Genomic DNA, 16,835 nt, shown 5'->3' with positions numbered 1-16,835 from the left:
GGCGCGTGCCTGTAACCCCAGCTACTCAGGAGGCTGAGACAGGAGAATTGCCTGAACCCAGGAGGTGGAGGTTGCGGTGAGCCGAGATCGTGCCATTGCACTCCAGCCTGGGTAACAAGAGCGAGACTCTTGTCTCAAAAAAAAAAAAAAAAAAAATACTGGCAAATCAAATACAGAAGAACCCCAAAAAGCTAATCCAGTGTGATCAAGTAGCTTATATCTCTGGGATGCAAGGTTGTTTCAACATACAACAACTAATAAATGTTATTCATCACATAAACAGAACAAAAGACAAAACCACAAGACTATCTCAATAGATGCCACAAAAGCTTTCAATAAAATTTAACATCTTTCATGTTTAAAACCCTCAAAAAGCTAGGCACTGAAGGTATATACTTCAAAATAATGAGTCATCTATGACAAAGTTACAACTAACATACTGAATGGACACAAGCTAGAAGCATTTCTCCTTCAAAACTGGCACAAGGATGTTTTCTCTCAAAACTCCTATTCAACATAGAATTGGAAGTCTTGGCCAGAGCAATCAGGGAAACGATGAAAACAAAAGGCATCCAAAAAGGAAGAGAGGAAGTCAAACTATTCCTATGTGCAAATGAGTAGATCCTATATCTTCAAAACCCTACAGTCTCCGCAGAATTTTTTTTTTTATAAAGGGGAGCGAGGGATTTTATTTTATTTTTATTTTTTTAGAAACAGGGTTTCACCATGTTGAGTAAGCTGGTCTTGAACTTCTGATCTCGTGATATGCCCGGCCTTGGCCACCCAAAGTGCTGTAATTACAGACAAGAGCCACCGTGCCCAGCCAGAAAACCTCTTTAAACAACAGGACTGATAAACAACTTCAGCAAAGTTTTAGGACACTAAATCAGTAGCATCCCTGTACATCAACAACATCCAAGCCAAAAGGCAAATGAAAAATGTAATTCCAATCACAATTACCACAAAAAGAATATAGAGTATCTAGGAATACAGCTAACCAGGGAAGTGAAAGATCTCTGACAAGAATGACAAAACACTACTTAAAGAAGTCAGCATGGGCCAGGCGCAGTGGCTCAAGCCTGTAATCCCAGCACTTTGGGAGGCCCAGGCGGGTGGATCACGAGGTCGAGAGATCGAGACCATCCTGGTCAACATGGTGAAACCCCGTCTCTACTAAAAATACAAAAAATTAGCTGAGCGTGGTGGCGCGTGCCTGTAATCCCAGCTACTCAGGAAGCTGAGGCAGGAGAATTGCCTGAACCCAGGAGGCGGAGGTTGCGGTGAGCCGAGATCGCGCCCTTGCACTCAAGCCTGGGTAACAAGAGCGAAACCCCGTCTCAAAAAAAAAAAAAAAAAAAAGTCAGTAACAGATGCTGGCAAGGTTGCAGAGAAAATGGAATGTTTATACACTGCTGGTAGAATGGTAAACTAATTCAACCACTGTGAAAAGCAGCGTGGCTATTCCTCATAGAACTGAAAACAGAATTACTATTTGATCCAGCAACCTTCAGATTGGGTATATACTCAAAGAAATGTAAATTATTCTACCATAGAGGCACATGCACATGCATGTTTATTACGGCACTGTTTGCAATAACAAAGACATGGGTCAGGCATGGTCGCTTCTGCCTGTAATCCCAGCACTTTGGGAAGCTGAGGTGGGCGGATCACCAGATGTCAGGAGATTGAGATCAGCTTGGCCAATATGGAGAAACCCCGAGTCAACTAAAAATACAAAATTAGCTGAGTCTGGTGGCACACGCCTGTAGTCCCAGCTACTTCGGAGGCTGAGGCCTGAGAACTGCTTGAACCTGGGAGGTAAAGGTTTCAATGACCCAAGACCACGCCATTGTACTCCAGCCTGGGTGACAGAGTGAGACTCCAACTCAAAATATAAAAAAATGGGAACTCCCACAATGTTCCTCAAGTTCAATAATTAGATCAAGCTGCTCACAGAACTCAGCAAAACAATGTAGTTATGCTTACTAGCTTATTATAAAAAATACAACCCAGGAAAAGTCAAATGGAAGAAATGTATATGACAAAGAAAAGAAGTGGGGAACGATGAAGCACATACATAATCTGGGTAAACAGCTGTGATTAATAAAATTCCTCATTCTTTGTGTTCTCTAGAACAGTTTTTGGAAAGAAATACCTTTCCCATTATGAGTTAGATGGTGCTCCCTTTCTTTATTTATGACATAGCCAGACACAGACTCTGTCAGAAGCATATTGAACCAGAGCAACTCCATTTTGAATAGAGGCTGAGTAAAACAAGGCTGAAACCCACTGGACTGCATTCCCAGATGGTTAGGCATTTTAACTCATAAGATGAGATAGGAGGTCAGCACAAGATACAGGACATAAAGACCTGGCTGGTAACACAGGTTGCAGTATAGAAGCAGGATAAACCCAGCCAAAATTAACATGGTAATGGGAATGATCTCTGGTCATCTTCTCTGCTACACTTCCATCAGTGCTATGAGAGTTTACAAACGCCATGACAACATCAGGAAGTTATCCTATAATAGTTTAAAAAGGAGAGGCATAAATATTCTACCCCTTGTTTAGCATATAATCAAGAAATAACCATAAAAATGTGCAACCAGCAGCCCTCAGGACTGCTCTGCCTATGGAGTAAGCCATTTTTATTTATTTACTTTTTAATAAATTTGCTTTCACTTTACTCTGTGGATTTGCCCTGAATTCTTTCTTGAACAAGATCAAGAATCTTCTCTTGGGTTCTGGATCAGAACTTCTTTCCAGTAACCACTAAGGGAGCAATACTGAAAGACCTCTGACCCAAAGGAAAATCATCTGTGTGCACCAATTGGCTGACTTTGGGTGAGTGGGGTGCAGAAACCTGAGTAAAGGATAAGACTGGATCACAGGCATAACTTAGGGGAATTAGAGTCTCTCCTAAAAGTGGGTTAAAGGCTCCTCTTAATAAAAAGCAAGGATGCTTGACTGAACTTGAATTCAAGGCCCAACTTAAGAAGGTTATATTCCTTCCTAAGATTTAGAAAGTTAGAGATTTCTCTCAGTAAAATTCATCTCAGCTAAGAACATGTTCGACACTGAGATATTCACTGCTATTCTCTTTGTATTAGTCTGTCTTGCGCTCTTTGCTGATGGTTATGAGTGACAGAATTAGGCATCTACAGGAACATGGGACATGGGGATCTTTTCTTCTGCAAAAGGGAAAACTTAAGTGCCTGTTGTTACCCAGGCTGGAGTGCAATGGCGCGATCTCGGCTCACTGCAACCTCCGCCTCCTGGGTTCAGGCAATTCTCCTGCCTCAGCCTCCTGAGTAGCTGGGATTACAGGCACACGCCACCATGCCCAGCTAATGTTTTGTATTTTTAGTAGAGACGGGGTTTCACCATGTTGACCAGGATGGTCTCGATTTCTTGACCTCGTGATCCACCTGCCTCTGCCTCCCAAAGTGCTGGGATTACAGGCTTGAGCCACTGCGCCCGGCCTATATATTTTTTTAGTAAAGATGGGGTTTCACCATGTTGGCTAAGCTGCTCTTGATCTCCTCACCTGGGATGATCTGCCTGCCTGGGCCTCCCAAAGTGCTGGGAGTACAGGCATGAGTCACCAGGCCGGGCTGGCAGGAAAATATTTACAGAGAGCATAAAAGAGGTGGGTTTTAGAAAAAAAAAAAAAAAAAAAAAAAGTCTAATTTTAGATTTGATTTGTTAAAAATTCTTATTTGCCTTTTTCTTTTCCAGAAAGAGTTTAAAAGTTTTCTCAGGTGTGTGGTTTTTTTTTTTTTTTTGAGACGGAGTTTCGCTCTTGTTACCCAGGCTGGAGTGCAATGGCACGATCTCGGCTCACCGCAACCTCCGCCTCCTGGGTTCAGGCAATTCTCCTGCCTCAGCCTCCTGAGTAGCTGGGATGACAGGCACGCGCCACCATGCCCAGCTAATTTTTTGTATTTTTAGTAGAGACGGGGTTTCACCATGTTAACCAGGTTGGTCTCGATCTCTCAACATTGTGATCCACCCGCCTCGGCCTCCCAAAGTGCTGGGATTACAGGCTTGAGCCACTGCACCCGGCCTAGGTGTGTGTTTTTTTATGGCTGGGTAAGTTCAAACAATTCCAATGCTTAGTTGTTTTTTTTTTTTTTTTTTTTTTTAGTATTTATTTATTTATTGATTTATTTATTTAAAGACGGGGTTTCACCGTGATGGCCAGGCTGGTCTTGAACTCCTGACCTCAGGTGATCTACCCACCTCGGCCTCCCAAAGTGTTAAGATTACAGGTGTGAGCCACTGCGCCCTGCCAGCTCAAGGCTTAGTTTTTAGAATGCTAGCTACCAAGGAAAAGAATAGGGAAGGCCGGGCGCGGTGGCTCAAGCCTGTAATCCCAGCACTTTGGGAGGCCGAGGCGGGTGGATCACGAGGTCAAGAGATCGAGACCATCCTGGTCAACATGGTGAAACCCCGTCTCTACTAAAAATATAAAAAATCAGCTGGGCATGGTGGCGCATGCCTGTAGTCCCAGCTACTCAGGAGGCTGAGGCAGGAGAATTGCCTGAACCCAGGAGGCGGAGGTTGTGGTGAGCCGAGATCGTGCCATTGCACTCCAGCCTGGGTAACAAGAGCGAAACTCCGTCTCAAAAAAAAAAAAAAAAAAAAAAAGGGATGAAGGTCTATTTTCTGTAACTATTTCATGCTGAACAGGGGTGATTATATTTTTGCCTAACTATTCAGTTTTCTTTTTTTGAGATGGAGTTTTGCTCTTGTTGACTAGGCTAGAGTGTAATGATAAGATCTCAGCTCACTGCAACCTTTGCCTCCTGGGTTCAAGCAATTCTTTTGCCGTAGCCTCCACAGTAGCTGAGATTACAGGCATGTGCCACCATGCCCGGCTAATTTTGTACTTTTATTAGAGACAGGTTTTCTCCATATTGGTCAGGCTGGTTTCAAACTCCCGACCTCAGGTAATCCACCTGCCTCAGCCTCCCAAAGTGCTGGAATTACAGGCGTTAGCCACCGCACCTGGTCCAGAGTTTTCTTGACTGTGAAAAACAAACCAAAGGATCAGTGACGTTTTATGCAAAGTCAAAAATATTACGCAGTCTTCTGTTAGTTCAGTCCATTCAGTTAATTCCTATTCTGTTTGATAGTCATGAACATTTCAGTTCTCCGTAAATACTAAAAGTTTTTTCTCTATTCTAATGTAACAATTCCTAAAGTTATCAAAAACCTGCATTTAAGAACATCTGTCGGTCTCTTTTCCACTGCTCTGTGTCCTGTTCGCCTAGACGCCTGGCTTGTGTGGCCCTGTGACCTGCAGGTATTGGATCTACAGCTACGACGCCGGGACCCCCTAGAAGCCTAGAAATGGAACCACTGACATTTAGGGATATGGCCATAGAATTCTCTCTGGAGGAGTGGCAATGCCTGGACCCTGCACAGCGGAAATTATATAGGAATGTGATGTTAGAGAACTACAGAAACCTGGCCTCCCTGGGCAGACAAGCATCCTCATCAAGCAGCTCCCTGACAGCACAGCCAGGTAAATCCACAAAGATGGGAAAAAACCAGCACAAAAAAGATGAAACCATCATCAAAGACCAGAACACCTCTTCTCCTTCAAGGCATCACAACTCCTCAACAGCACAGAATCACAACTTGACCGAGGAGTGCGACGAATTGACAGAAAAAGGCTTCAGAAGGTGGCTAGTGAGAAACATTTCTGAGCTAAAGGAACATGTTCTAACTCAAAGGAAAGGAAACAAAAACCTTGAAAAAAAGTTAGACAAAATGCTAATTAGAATAACCAGCATACAGAAGAACTTAGACGACTTGGTGGAGTGGAAAAACACAGCACAGGAACTACGTGAAGTAAACACAAGTTCTAATAGCCAGATCGATAAAGGAGAAGAAAGGATATCAGAGATTGAAGATCAACTCAATGAAATAAAAAGAGAAGGCAAGACAAGAGAAAAAAGAGTGAAAAGAAATGAACAAAGCCTCCGAGTAATATGGGATTATGTGAAAAGACCTAATCTACGCTTGATCGGTATACCTGAATATGACGGCGAGAATGAATCCAAGCTGGAAAACATGTTCCAGGATATTATCCAGGAGAACTTCCCAAGTCTAGCAAGGCAGTCCAAATTTCAAATTCAAGAAATACAGAGAACTCCCCAAAGATACTCCTCAAGAAGAGCAACCGCAAGGCACATAATCGTCAGATTCACCAGGGTTGAAATGCAGGAAAAAATACTAAGGGCAGCCAGAGAGAAAGGCCAGGTCACCCACAGAGGGAAGCCCATCAGATTCACAGCAGATCTCTCTGCAGAAACCCTACAAGCCAGAAGAGAGTGGAGGCCAATATTCAACATCCTTAAAGAAAAGAACTTTCAACCCAGAATCTCATATCCAGCCAAACTAAGCTTTGTAAGTGAAGGAGAAATAAAATCCTTTACGGACAAGGAATTATTGAGAGATTTTGTCACCACCAAACCTGCCCTACAAGAGCTCCTGAGAGAAACACTAAGCATGGAAAGGAACAAGTACCAGTCACTGCAAAAGCAAACCAGTTGGCAAAGACCAAAAATGCAATGAAGAAAATGAGGCAACTAATGGGAAAGAAAACCAGTCAGTAACAAAATGGCAGCATCAAATCACATATAGCAATATTAACATTGAAAGTAAATGGCCTAAATGCTCCAATCAAAAGACACAGACTGGCAAACTGGATAAAAAGTCAGAACCCATCGGTGTGCTGTATTCAGGAAACCCATCTCACATACAAAGACACACATAGACTCGCAATAAAGGGATAGAAGAAGATTTACGAAGCAAATGGAGAACAAAAAAAAGCAGGGGTTGTAATCCTAGTCTCTGATAAAATGGACTTCAACAAAGATCAAAAGAGACAAAGAAGGACACTACATTATGGTCAAAGAATCAATCCAACAGGAAGAGTTAAGTACCCTAAATACATACGTCCCCAACACAGGAGCACCCAGATACATGAAGCAAGTTCTTAATGACCTAAAACAAGATTTAGACTCCCACACAATAATAGTGGGAGACTTCAACACTCCACTGTCAATATTAGATAAATCAGCAGAAAATTAACAAGGATCAAAAAAAAAAAAAAAAAAGAAAATTAACAAGGATATCCAGGACTTGAATGTAGAGCTGGACCAAGTGGACCTAATACACATATATAGAACACTCCACCCCAAATCCACAGAATATACATTTTTCTCAGTACCAAATTGCACATACTCTAAAATTGACCATATCATTGGAAGCAAATCACCCCTCAGCAAACGCCAAAGAACAGAAATCATAACAAACAGTCTATCAGACCACAGCGCAGTCAGAATAGGACTCAGGATCAAGAAACACACACAAACCCGCATAACTACTTGGAAACTGAATAACCTGTTTCTGAGTGTCAACTGGAAACTGTCTCTAAAAAAAAAGAAATACTAGACTTCCATAGAATCAACCCAAACGCCCATAAATGATAGATTGGACAAAGAAAATGTGGTACATGTACACCATGGAATACTACGCAGCCAAAAAAAACAAGTTTGTGTCCTTTGTAGGGACTTGGATGAATCTGGAAACCATCATTCTCAGCGAACTAATAAAAGAACAGAAAGCCAAACACCGTATGTTCTCACTCATAGGTGGGTGTTGAACAACGAGAACATGTGGACTCTGGGAGAGGAGCATCACACACTGGGGGTAGTTGAGGGGGGTAGGGAGAGACAGCAGGGGATGGGAAGGGAGGGGAAGATGGGGAGGGATAACATGGGGAGAAATGCCAGATATAGTATGCACCTGAAGTAAATAAATTAATTTTAAAAAATAGCCGGAAATGGTGGTGCCAGCCTGTGATCTCAGCTACTCGGGAGGCTGAGGCAGGAGAATTGCTTGAACCTGGGAGGTGGAGGTTGTAGTGAGCTGAGATCGTGCCACTGCACTCTAGCCTGGGCAACATAGTGAGAGTCTGTCCAAAAAAAAAAAAAAAAGACACTTATTTTTGAGATGAGGTCTTGCTACGTAACCCAGGCAGGTCTTAGTGTTTTGACCAGAAGCAATTCTCCAACTTTAATGTACCACGTAGCTATTATTACGAATGTGAACCATGATGCCTGGTTCTCTCATAAAGGGATTTTTATCAGGAATTTTTAATTTCTATTTTTAGTAGAGACACGGTTTCCTCATGTTGGTCAAACTGATCTTGAACTCCTGACCTCAGGTGTCTGCCTGCATTGGCATTGCAAAGTGCTGGGATTACAGGCATGAGCCACCTTGCCCAGTTTCTTAGCTCATTTTCAGTGTTCCTTTTATCTTCTCTAAGTGAGTAGCCTTGGAAATAGTCTTATTTTCACCATGTGTTTAATCATGAACATGTATATTCTTTGTGTGAGAAAAACACTTTAATGATTTAAAGGTAATTTTTTTTTTTTTTTTTTTTTTTTTTTGAGATGGAGTCCTGCTCTGTCACCCAGGCTGGAGTGCAATGGCGCATCTCGGTTCACTGCAACCTCCGCCTCCCAGATTCAAGCAATTCTTCTGCCTCAGCCTCCCAAGTATCTGGGACTACAGGCACGTGCCACCACCCCCAGCTAATTTTATATTTTTAGTAGAGATGGGGGTTTCATCGTGTTAGACAGGATGGTCTCAAACTCATGACCTCATGATCTGCCCACCTCGGCTTCCCAAAGTGTTGGGATTACAGACATGAGCCACCACATCCGGCGATTTAAAGGTAATTTAAAAAAAGATTTATGATTCTGTATTTTGTCAAGTTAAAAAAAATTGTAAAGGTATATATAATTCCCTTCTTAAATCTATTTAAATGTACATGTCAGAAGACATTGGTAGTGGGTCACATCTGTAAAACCAGGATTTTGAGAGGCCAGGACAGGAGGATTGCTTGAATCCAAAAGTTTCAAAACAGCCTGGGGAAAATATGGAGACATCCTCTCTACAAACTTTTTTTTATAAGAAATGGCCAGGCATGGTGATGTGTACCTGTGGTCCCAGCTACTTGAGAGATTGAGGGGCAGGATTATTTGGGCCTGGGAGTGTGAGGCTGAACTGAACCATAATTGTGCCATTGCACTCAAACTTGGGTGACAATTTGAGACCCTGTCTCAAAAAAAAAAACAAAACAACAAAACTGTGTATTTGAGGCATGTCAACTACATTCACCTCATTATGCAAAACACTTCTTGAAATTTTACCTCTTGTAAAACTAAAACTCAGTATGGGTTAAATAACATTTACCCATTTTATTCTGTCTTGAGCTCTTGAGAACCACCATTTCACATTCTGTTTTTATGAGTGTGACTATTTTATATCATATAAGTGAAATGATAACATCCATCATTTTGTTACTGGCTTATTTTACTTGAAATATATTCTCAAACTGTATCTTTAAATGTCACAAGATTTTTGTTGTTGTTGTTGTTGTTTGCTTTTTTTTCTGTTTGTTTGTTTTGAGATACAGTTTCGCTCTTGTTACCCAGGCTGGAGTGCAATGGCACGATCTCGGCTCACTGCAGCCTCCGCCTCCTGGGTTCAGACTATTCTCCTGCCTCAGCCTCCTGAGTGGCTGGGATTACAGGCACGCATCACCATGCCCAGCTAATTTTTGTCTTTTTAGTAGAGACGGGGTTTCGCCATGTTGACCAGGATGGTCTCGATCTCTCGACCTCATGATCCACCCGCCTCAGCCTCCCAAAGTGCTGAGATTACAGGAGTGAGCCACCGCTTCCGGCCCCAATATTTTTTTTTTTTTTTTTTTTTTTTGAGATGGATTTTTGCTCCTGTTACCCAGGCTGGAGTGCAATGGCACGATCTCGGCTCACCGCAACTTCCGCCTCCTGGGTTCAGGCAATGCTCCTGCCTCAGCCTCCTGAGTGGCTGGGACTACAGGCACGCGCCACCATGCCCAGCTAATTTTTTGTATTTTTAGTAGAGACGGGGTTTCACCACGTTGACCAGGATGGTCTCGATCTCTTGACCTCGTGATCCACCCGCCTCGGCCTCCCAAAGTGCTGGGATTACAGGCTTGAGCCACCGCGCCCGGCCCAATATTCACATTTCAAACAGCCAACTTATATTGAAGTCTACTATATAACACTGCTAACTTTAGAATTTAAATGATCACAAAATGATTTGTCATAAAAGCATGTATATTTTACAAGTTTCAGCTTTGTCACACTTTCTATTCAATTTTTTTTTTTTTTTGGAGACGGAGTTTCGCTCTTGTTACCCAGGCTGGAGTGCAATGGCGCGATCTCGGCTCACCGCAACCTCCGCCTCCTGGGCTCAGGCAATTCTCCTGCCTCAGCCTCCTGAGTAGCTGGGATTACAGGCACGCGCCACCATGCCCAGCTGATTTTTTTTGTATTTTTAGTAGAGATGGGGTTTCACCATGTTGACCAGGATGGTCTCGATCTTTCGACTTCGTGATCCGCCCGCCTCGGCCTCCCAAAGTGCTGGGATTACAGGCTTGAGCCACCGCGCCCGGCCTATTCAATTTTTAAAAACAATTTCTGGCCCAGTCAAATGCATTTGCCAAATTTAGTATTTAATGATTTGGATTCAATTCCAAAATAATTTACATTCAAATTCTTGTTATATGTACTTTTGACATAACTGGATTTGAAAACTAAGAAAAAACGAAAGTGGGCCGGTCGCAGTGTCTGACGCCTGTAATCCCAGCATTTTGGGAGGCCAAAGCAGGCGGATCCACTGAGGTCGGGATTTCGAGACCAGCCTGACAAACATAAATGAAACCCCGTATCTATAAAAATCCAAAATTAGCTGGGCATGGTGGTGCGTTCCTGTGATCTCAGCTACTCAGGAGGCTGAGGCAGGAGAAACGCCTAAATCTGGGAGACAGAGGTTTCGGTAAGCCAAGATCTGCACTGCACTTCAGCCTGGGAAACAAAATCGAAACACCAACTCAAAAAAGAAAAGAAAAAGCCGGGCGCGGTGGCTCAAGCCTGTAATCCCAGCACTTTGGGAGGCTGAGGCGGGTGGATCACGAGGTCGAGAGATCGAGACCATCCTGGTCAACATGGTGAAACCCCGTCTCTACTAAAGATACAAAAAATTAGCTGGGCATGGTGGCACGAGCCTGTAATCCCAGCTACTCAGGAGGCTGAGGCAGGAGAATTGCCTGAACCCAGGAGGCGGAGGTTGCGGTGAGCCGAGATCGCGCCATTGCACTCCAGCCTGGGTAACAAGAGCGAAACTCCGTCTCAAAAAAAAAAAAAAGAAAAGAAAAAAACTGAAGTATAATTTTAAAGGTTCAAGGGACTTAAGCTTAGTGGCACAAACGCTGTAGTAAAATAGAGCCTCATCTTTTTATCAGTAATATTTTAATAGTTTTATGTCTGAGCACTTATGCATCAATAACAGAACTTTGGATATGTTAGGGAATATTTAAATGGATAAAGTAAAAAAGTGATCACTGAAGTCTAATAAGTGATGGATACTGCAGCCTAATACTTTTCAAAACCATTCAGGGTATGTTTGACAAACAAGAAGGTTACATAGGAGCTGTATGATTAATGTAAAGTGTTCTCTCTCTAACTTTAGTCTTTATTCTCAACCTTACAAATATCACATACTCAAATACACAGAATAAGAAAAATTAAGGCGGGTGTTGAACAGTTAGAACACGTGGTGGACACAGGGAGGGGAGCATCGCACACTGCAGTCAGTTGGGACTAGGGGAGGGACAGCGTGGGGGGGGTAGGGTGGGGAGGGATAACATGGGGAGAAATACCAGAAACTGGTGACTGGTGGGGGTGGCGGGGGTGGTGGTGGTGGTGAGGAAGGCAGCAAACCACCTTGCCATGTGTGTACCTATGTAACAATCCTGCACGATCTGCGCGTGTACCCCAGAACCTAAATAAATAAAACAAAATCTTAAAAAAAAAAAAAAGGAGGGCCCGGCGCGGTGGCTCAAGCCTGTAATCCCAGCACTTTGGGAGGCCGAGGTGGGTGGATCACGAGGTCGAGAGATCGAGACCATCCTGGTCAACATGGTGAAACCGTCTCTACTAAAAATACAAAAAATTAGCTGGGCATGGTGGCACGTGCCTGTAATCCCAGCTACTCCGGAGGCTGAGGCAGGAGAATTGCCTGAACCCAGGAGGCGGAGGTTGCGGTGAGCCGAGATCGTGCCATTGCACTCCAGCCTGGGTAACAAGAGTGAAACTCCATCTCAAAAAAAAAAAAAAAAAAAAAAAAAAAAGAACATCTGTCGGACAGATGCAGTGGCTCATGCCTCTAATCCTAGCACTTTGGGAGGCTGAGCCACGTGGATTACTTGAGGTCAGGAATTTGAGACCAGCCTGGCCAAAATGGCTAAATTCCATCTCCAGTAAAAATACAAAAATTAGCTTGGCATGGTGGCGGGTGCCTGTAATCCCAGCTTTTCACGTGGCTCAGGCAGGATAATCGCTTGAACCTGGGTAACAGGTTGCAGTGAGCTGAGATTATGCCATTTTACTCCAGCCTGGGTGAAAGACTGAGACTCCTCAAAAAAAACAAAAAACAGGGGCCGGGCGCGGTGGCTCAAGCCTGTAATCCCAGCACTTTGGGAGGCCGAGGCAGGTGGATCACGAGGTCAAGAGATCGAGACCATTCTGGTCAACATGGTGAAACCCCGTCTCTACTAAAAATACAAAAAATTAGCTGGGCATGGTGGCACGTGCCTGTAATCCCAGCTACTCAGGAGACTATGACACAGTAGAATCACTTAAACCTGGGAGGCGTAGGTTGCAGTGAGCCGAGATCTTGCCACTGCACTCCAGTCTGGGCAACAAGAGTGAAACTCTGTCTCAAAAAAAGTAAAATAAAATTCTGCCTTTCAAGCCCTACTAATATACTGCAATTTACAGCTAAAAACCGAGGTCAAAATAAGTAAACAAATATTTCTCAAGGTGACAAACCCAGGCAGTGCTGATTAAAAAACAGATGTGCCGGGCGCGGTGGCTCAAGCCTGTAATCCCAGCACTTTGGGAGGCCGAGGTGGGTGGATCATGAGGTCAAGAGATTGAGACCATCCTGGTCAACGTGGTGAAACCCCATCTCTACTAAAAATACAAAGCATTAGCTGGGTATGGTGGCGCGTGCCTGTAATCCCAGCTACTCAGGAGGCTGAGGCGGGAGAATTGCCTGAACCCAGGAGGCGGAGGTTGTGGTGAGCGGAGATCTCACCATTGCACTCCAGCCTGGATAACAAGAGCAAAAAACTCCGCCTCAAAAAACAGATGTGTTGGCCAGGCGTGGTGGCTCACACCTGTAATCCAAGCACTTTGGAGGCCAAGGCGGGCAGATCACCTGAGGTCAGGAGTTCAAGACCAGCCTGACCAACATGGTGAAACCCCGTCTTAAAAAAAATTAAATTAAATTAAAAAAACAAACAAACAAATAAAAAAAACAGATGTGTCTGACTTGTATTTCAAGTCAGGCCATTCAATCACTTGAGAGAACCACCCATTCAGGAGACCCTGCATTATGCCCCAGTTAAATCCCGAGGGGCATTTTACTTTGCAAGTTCTGACACCATCTCACTGGAGTCACTTTTTGTTTGTTTGATCTTTTGGGACACTGTATTTTCTGTGACAAATTTTTGGCTTTTTAACACTTTTTCTTTCAATATATTTATTTCATTATCTTTCTCCAACCTTAGAGAATCCAGGGGGCAGAAATCATTTCTGTGTTTTCCCCTCAGTACCAGCATCTGATTGGCTGACCAGCAATGTGCCCAAGAAATAAAAGCTGGGTTTGGTGTAGACAATTTTAATGCCTCAGGGGTTATCTTTTCAAAAAAAAAAAGAGCACACCAAAAGATTTCTCTCAGCCCCAGGGCATCCACTTGCTCCCTTGAGAGGATACATTTTATACCTCAGGTCATCCTATGGGAGAAAATAACCCAGAAGCTGATATTCCCTAGACACTTTAGCTGACATAACCATGGTGGGTATCTTGGTTTATCCCAAACAGTACTGAAACCCAGGACCAGAAAAAAACTAAAGGGTGACTGAGGACACATCACCTCATAAAGATTCCAAAGGAAAACCTTGACCCAAAATATTCTAACAAGATCTCTGTGCCTAGAGAAGATGTAAGCAGAAGAGACACAGACACTTTTTTACAATACAGCGTCAGGGGATTACTCTTTGCTTTCTTCTCATGGGTAATATTTACAAACAGATAACAAATCTTTTAAAAACTGTCATTTAATGCTTTGCAAAAAATAATATGATATAGAAAAGTACATTAAAAGACAAATAGCTGATAATGGAAATTAGGGAGGAGCTGGCATTTGGGAACCCCAGATGAAACTGGAAATTTAGTATCTTACTGCAAGCCAGAGTGAGGCTGGAGAAATGAGGGATAGCGGTTAGACTTAAGACACTGCTTAGGACACAGGTGAAAAATGCAGCAGAAAATCAGTTTCCCACGGAGTGTGAAAATAATTAAACCGCAGGCAATTAGACTGAGGTGTCTCTAGCCCTGGATTCGTACTTTTAAAAAAATCTAACTGAGGTGCATTTTTTAGTAAATAACTACATTGAGAGAAAATTCAGCCTTAACCAACTATAAACTGCCAAGTAACCTCGGATTACATAATCAGGAAATTTTCACCTTTATTGCACAAATGAAGAAACTACATAACTGTACCTAACCAATTACTGAATTTGGTTTTCTTCATCATGCAGTTTATTTTTATTTTTATTTCTGATGAATTCACAGAAACAGGCGTCAGAAGGTGGGTATCATGCAGTTTATAACTCTTTTTCTCTCAAGCCCCGTCCATCAACCACAAATTACGAACCACAGCAGGGTGCTTGATAATTTTTGAATCACTCTTTGATTAAAGTATTTAATGTTTTTAGGGTGACTCCCATACATTTTTAACAAGAGGGGAAGAGGAGTTGGGAACCCCACGGACCAAAGCTCTTCACACTCATGGAACCCGCACCCGGAGTCGGGATTCTCTCCTGACGACCCTCCTGTGGTCCCTGCACAATCGGGGAGAGACGCGACGGTCACGGGTGCAGAGCCGCCCCGCGATGGCTCCGGACCAGAGCACAGTCCCTGCGCAGGAAAGAGGCAGTACACCGGGGCCCGCCTGTCAGCGCAGCCGCCATCTTATGGCTGAAGGGGACTGAGGCCGAGCCGGGCAAGCACTCCGGGAGCAGATGGTGGAGCTGACTGCGGGGAGGCCCGAGTCCCGCCACAGCCACTTCCCACCGGTTCCAACCGGCCCCTTCGCCTCTCTCGGGAGGTTCGACCCGGCACTCTCACCATTTCTAGGGTTCCAGGGGATCCCGGCGTCCTAGCTGTGGGACTCCCAATACCTTCAGGTCGCAGGGCCACAGAGGCGCAGAGCACAGGACACGGAGAAGGGAAGACGAGACCCGGAGCTCCTGCGGCGAGAGACAAAGGCCGCGCCACATTCCCGAAGCCTTCCGGTCCGCTCCGGCTGCGTCCCTGATTGGACGGCTCCCAGAACAGCGTCGCTGATTGGACGGCTCCCAGCCCAGCGTCGCTGATTGAATCACGTTTTAAACCCCACCCTCTCAGGCCCTGAGTGACAAAAGATGTGATCGGGTGCTGGGCTGGGTGAAGAAAAAGTGACAGACAGCCTAGGCTGCAGCCTTTTCAGGCAGGGCTTCCTTCCTGAGCTGAGCCTGGCCCACCGCAGAGAGTATTAGCCTTTAGACTGGTGTGTAAAGTCATATCCATTTACAAATAATATTTTATATGGCTATTTACAAATAGAATATAATGCAAATTATTTTAAAATTTCAGATTTTATGACCTTCCCAGTTTCTGTTCTTTGAGCAGGAAGGTCGAGATTTTAGAAAGGAGGCAATCCTCTGAAATAACATGTGAGCCACATGTGAATTTTAAACTTTGTAGTATGCAAACTTTAAAAAGAACTTTAAACAGCCTGGCTCATTTTTATATTTTTAGTAGACAAAGTGCTAGGATTACAGGTGCCACTCACCATGCCCGGCCCTTTAAAGCTTTTTGATGTGGATATTTTGTGCTATAAATTTCCTACTTAACACTGCTTTAGCTGCATTCCAGAGATTCCGGTACATTGTGTCTTTTTTCTCATTGGTTTCAAAGACTTTTTTGATTTCTGACTTAATTTTACTTAATTTAATTTAATTTTTTATTTTTTTTTTGAGATGGTGATTCGCTCTTGTTACCCAGGCTGGAGTGCAATGGCGCGATCTCGGCTCACCGCAACCTCCGCCTCCTGGGTTCAGGCAATTCTCCTGCCTCAGCCTCCTGAGTAGCTGGGATTACAGGCACGTGCCACCATGCCCAGCTAATTTTTTGTATTTTTAGTAGAGACGGGGTTTCACCATGTTGACCAGGATGGTCTCGATCTCTCGACCTCGTGATCCACCCTCCTCGGCCTCCCAAAGTGCTGGGATTACAAGCTTGAGCCACCGCGCCCGGCCTAGGATATTTTTAAATACATCAAAATTTGGAAAATTCTCAGTCTCCCAGGAGGCGGAGGTTGCGGTGAGCCGAGATCGTGCCATTGCACTCCAGCCTAGGTAACGAGTGAAACTCCGTCTCAAAAAAAAAAAAAAAAAAAAGTTGTTAAAAAGGTGTCCAAAAATTTTTTTTTACCCTGAAATAGCTACTAACATGTATTATACAAGCCGACCCAGGTTAAGGGAAAGAGCAAGTGCATTTCAAGCCTCAGCTCGCTTCTTGATTAGCTGTAATTCCCTAGGAACATGACTCCGCCTGTTTGAGCCTGTTTCCCCTGTCGGTAAAATGCACTAATG

The 16,835-nt window shown here is 43.8% G+C and overlaps 1 protein-coding gene across 1 annotated transcript in view; it reads right to left on the bottom strand.

Moving 5' to 3' along the window:
* Nucleotides 1-15,507, bottom strand: part of LOC101048424 (uncharacterized) — a 33,934-nt gene extending 18,427 nt beyond the window's left edge. The window contains exon 1 of the mRNA XM_039465476.2: nt 15,328-15,507. Within this exon, the coding sequence (XP_039321410.1) occupies nt 15,328-15,330 (3 nt within the window). The 5' untranslated portion in view covers nt 15,331-15,507. The remainder of the gene's footprint in view (nt 1-15,327) is intronic.
* Nucleotides 15,508-16,835: the final 1,328 nt, after the last annotated feature.

Source organism: Saimiri boliviensis, chromosome 14, assembly GCF_048565385.1.
Source record: "Saimiri boliviensis isolate mSaiBol1 chromosome 14, mSaiBol1.pri, whole genome shotgun sequence".
In the NCBI taxonomy this organism is placed as follows: domain Eukaryota; kingdom Metazoa; phylum Chordata; class Mammalia; order Primates; family Cebidae; genus Saimiri; species Saimiri boliviensis.
The sequence above is the reverse complement of the archived record's forward strand: the minus strand, read 5'-3'. Positions and strand labels throughout refer to the sequence as shown.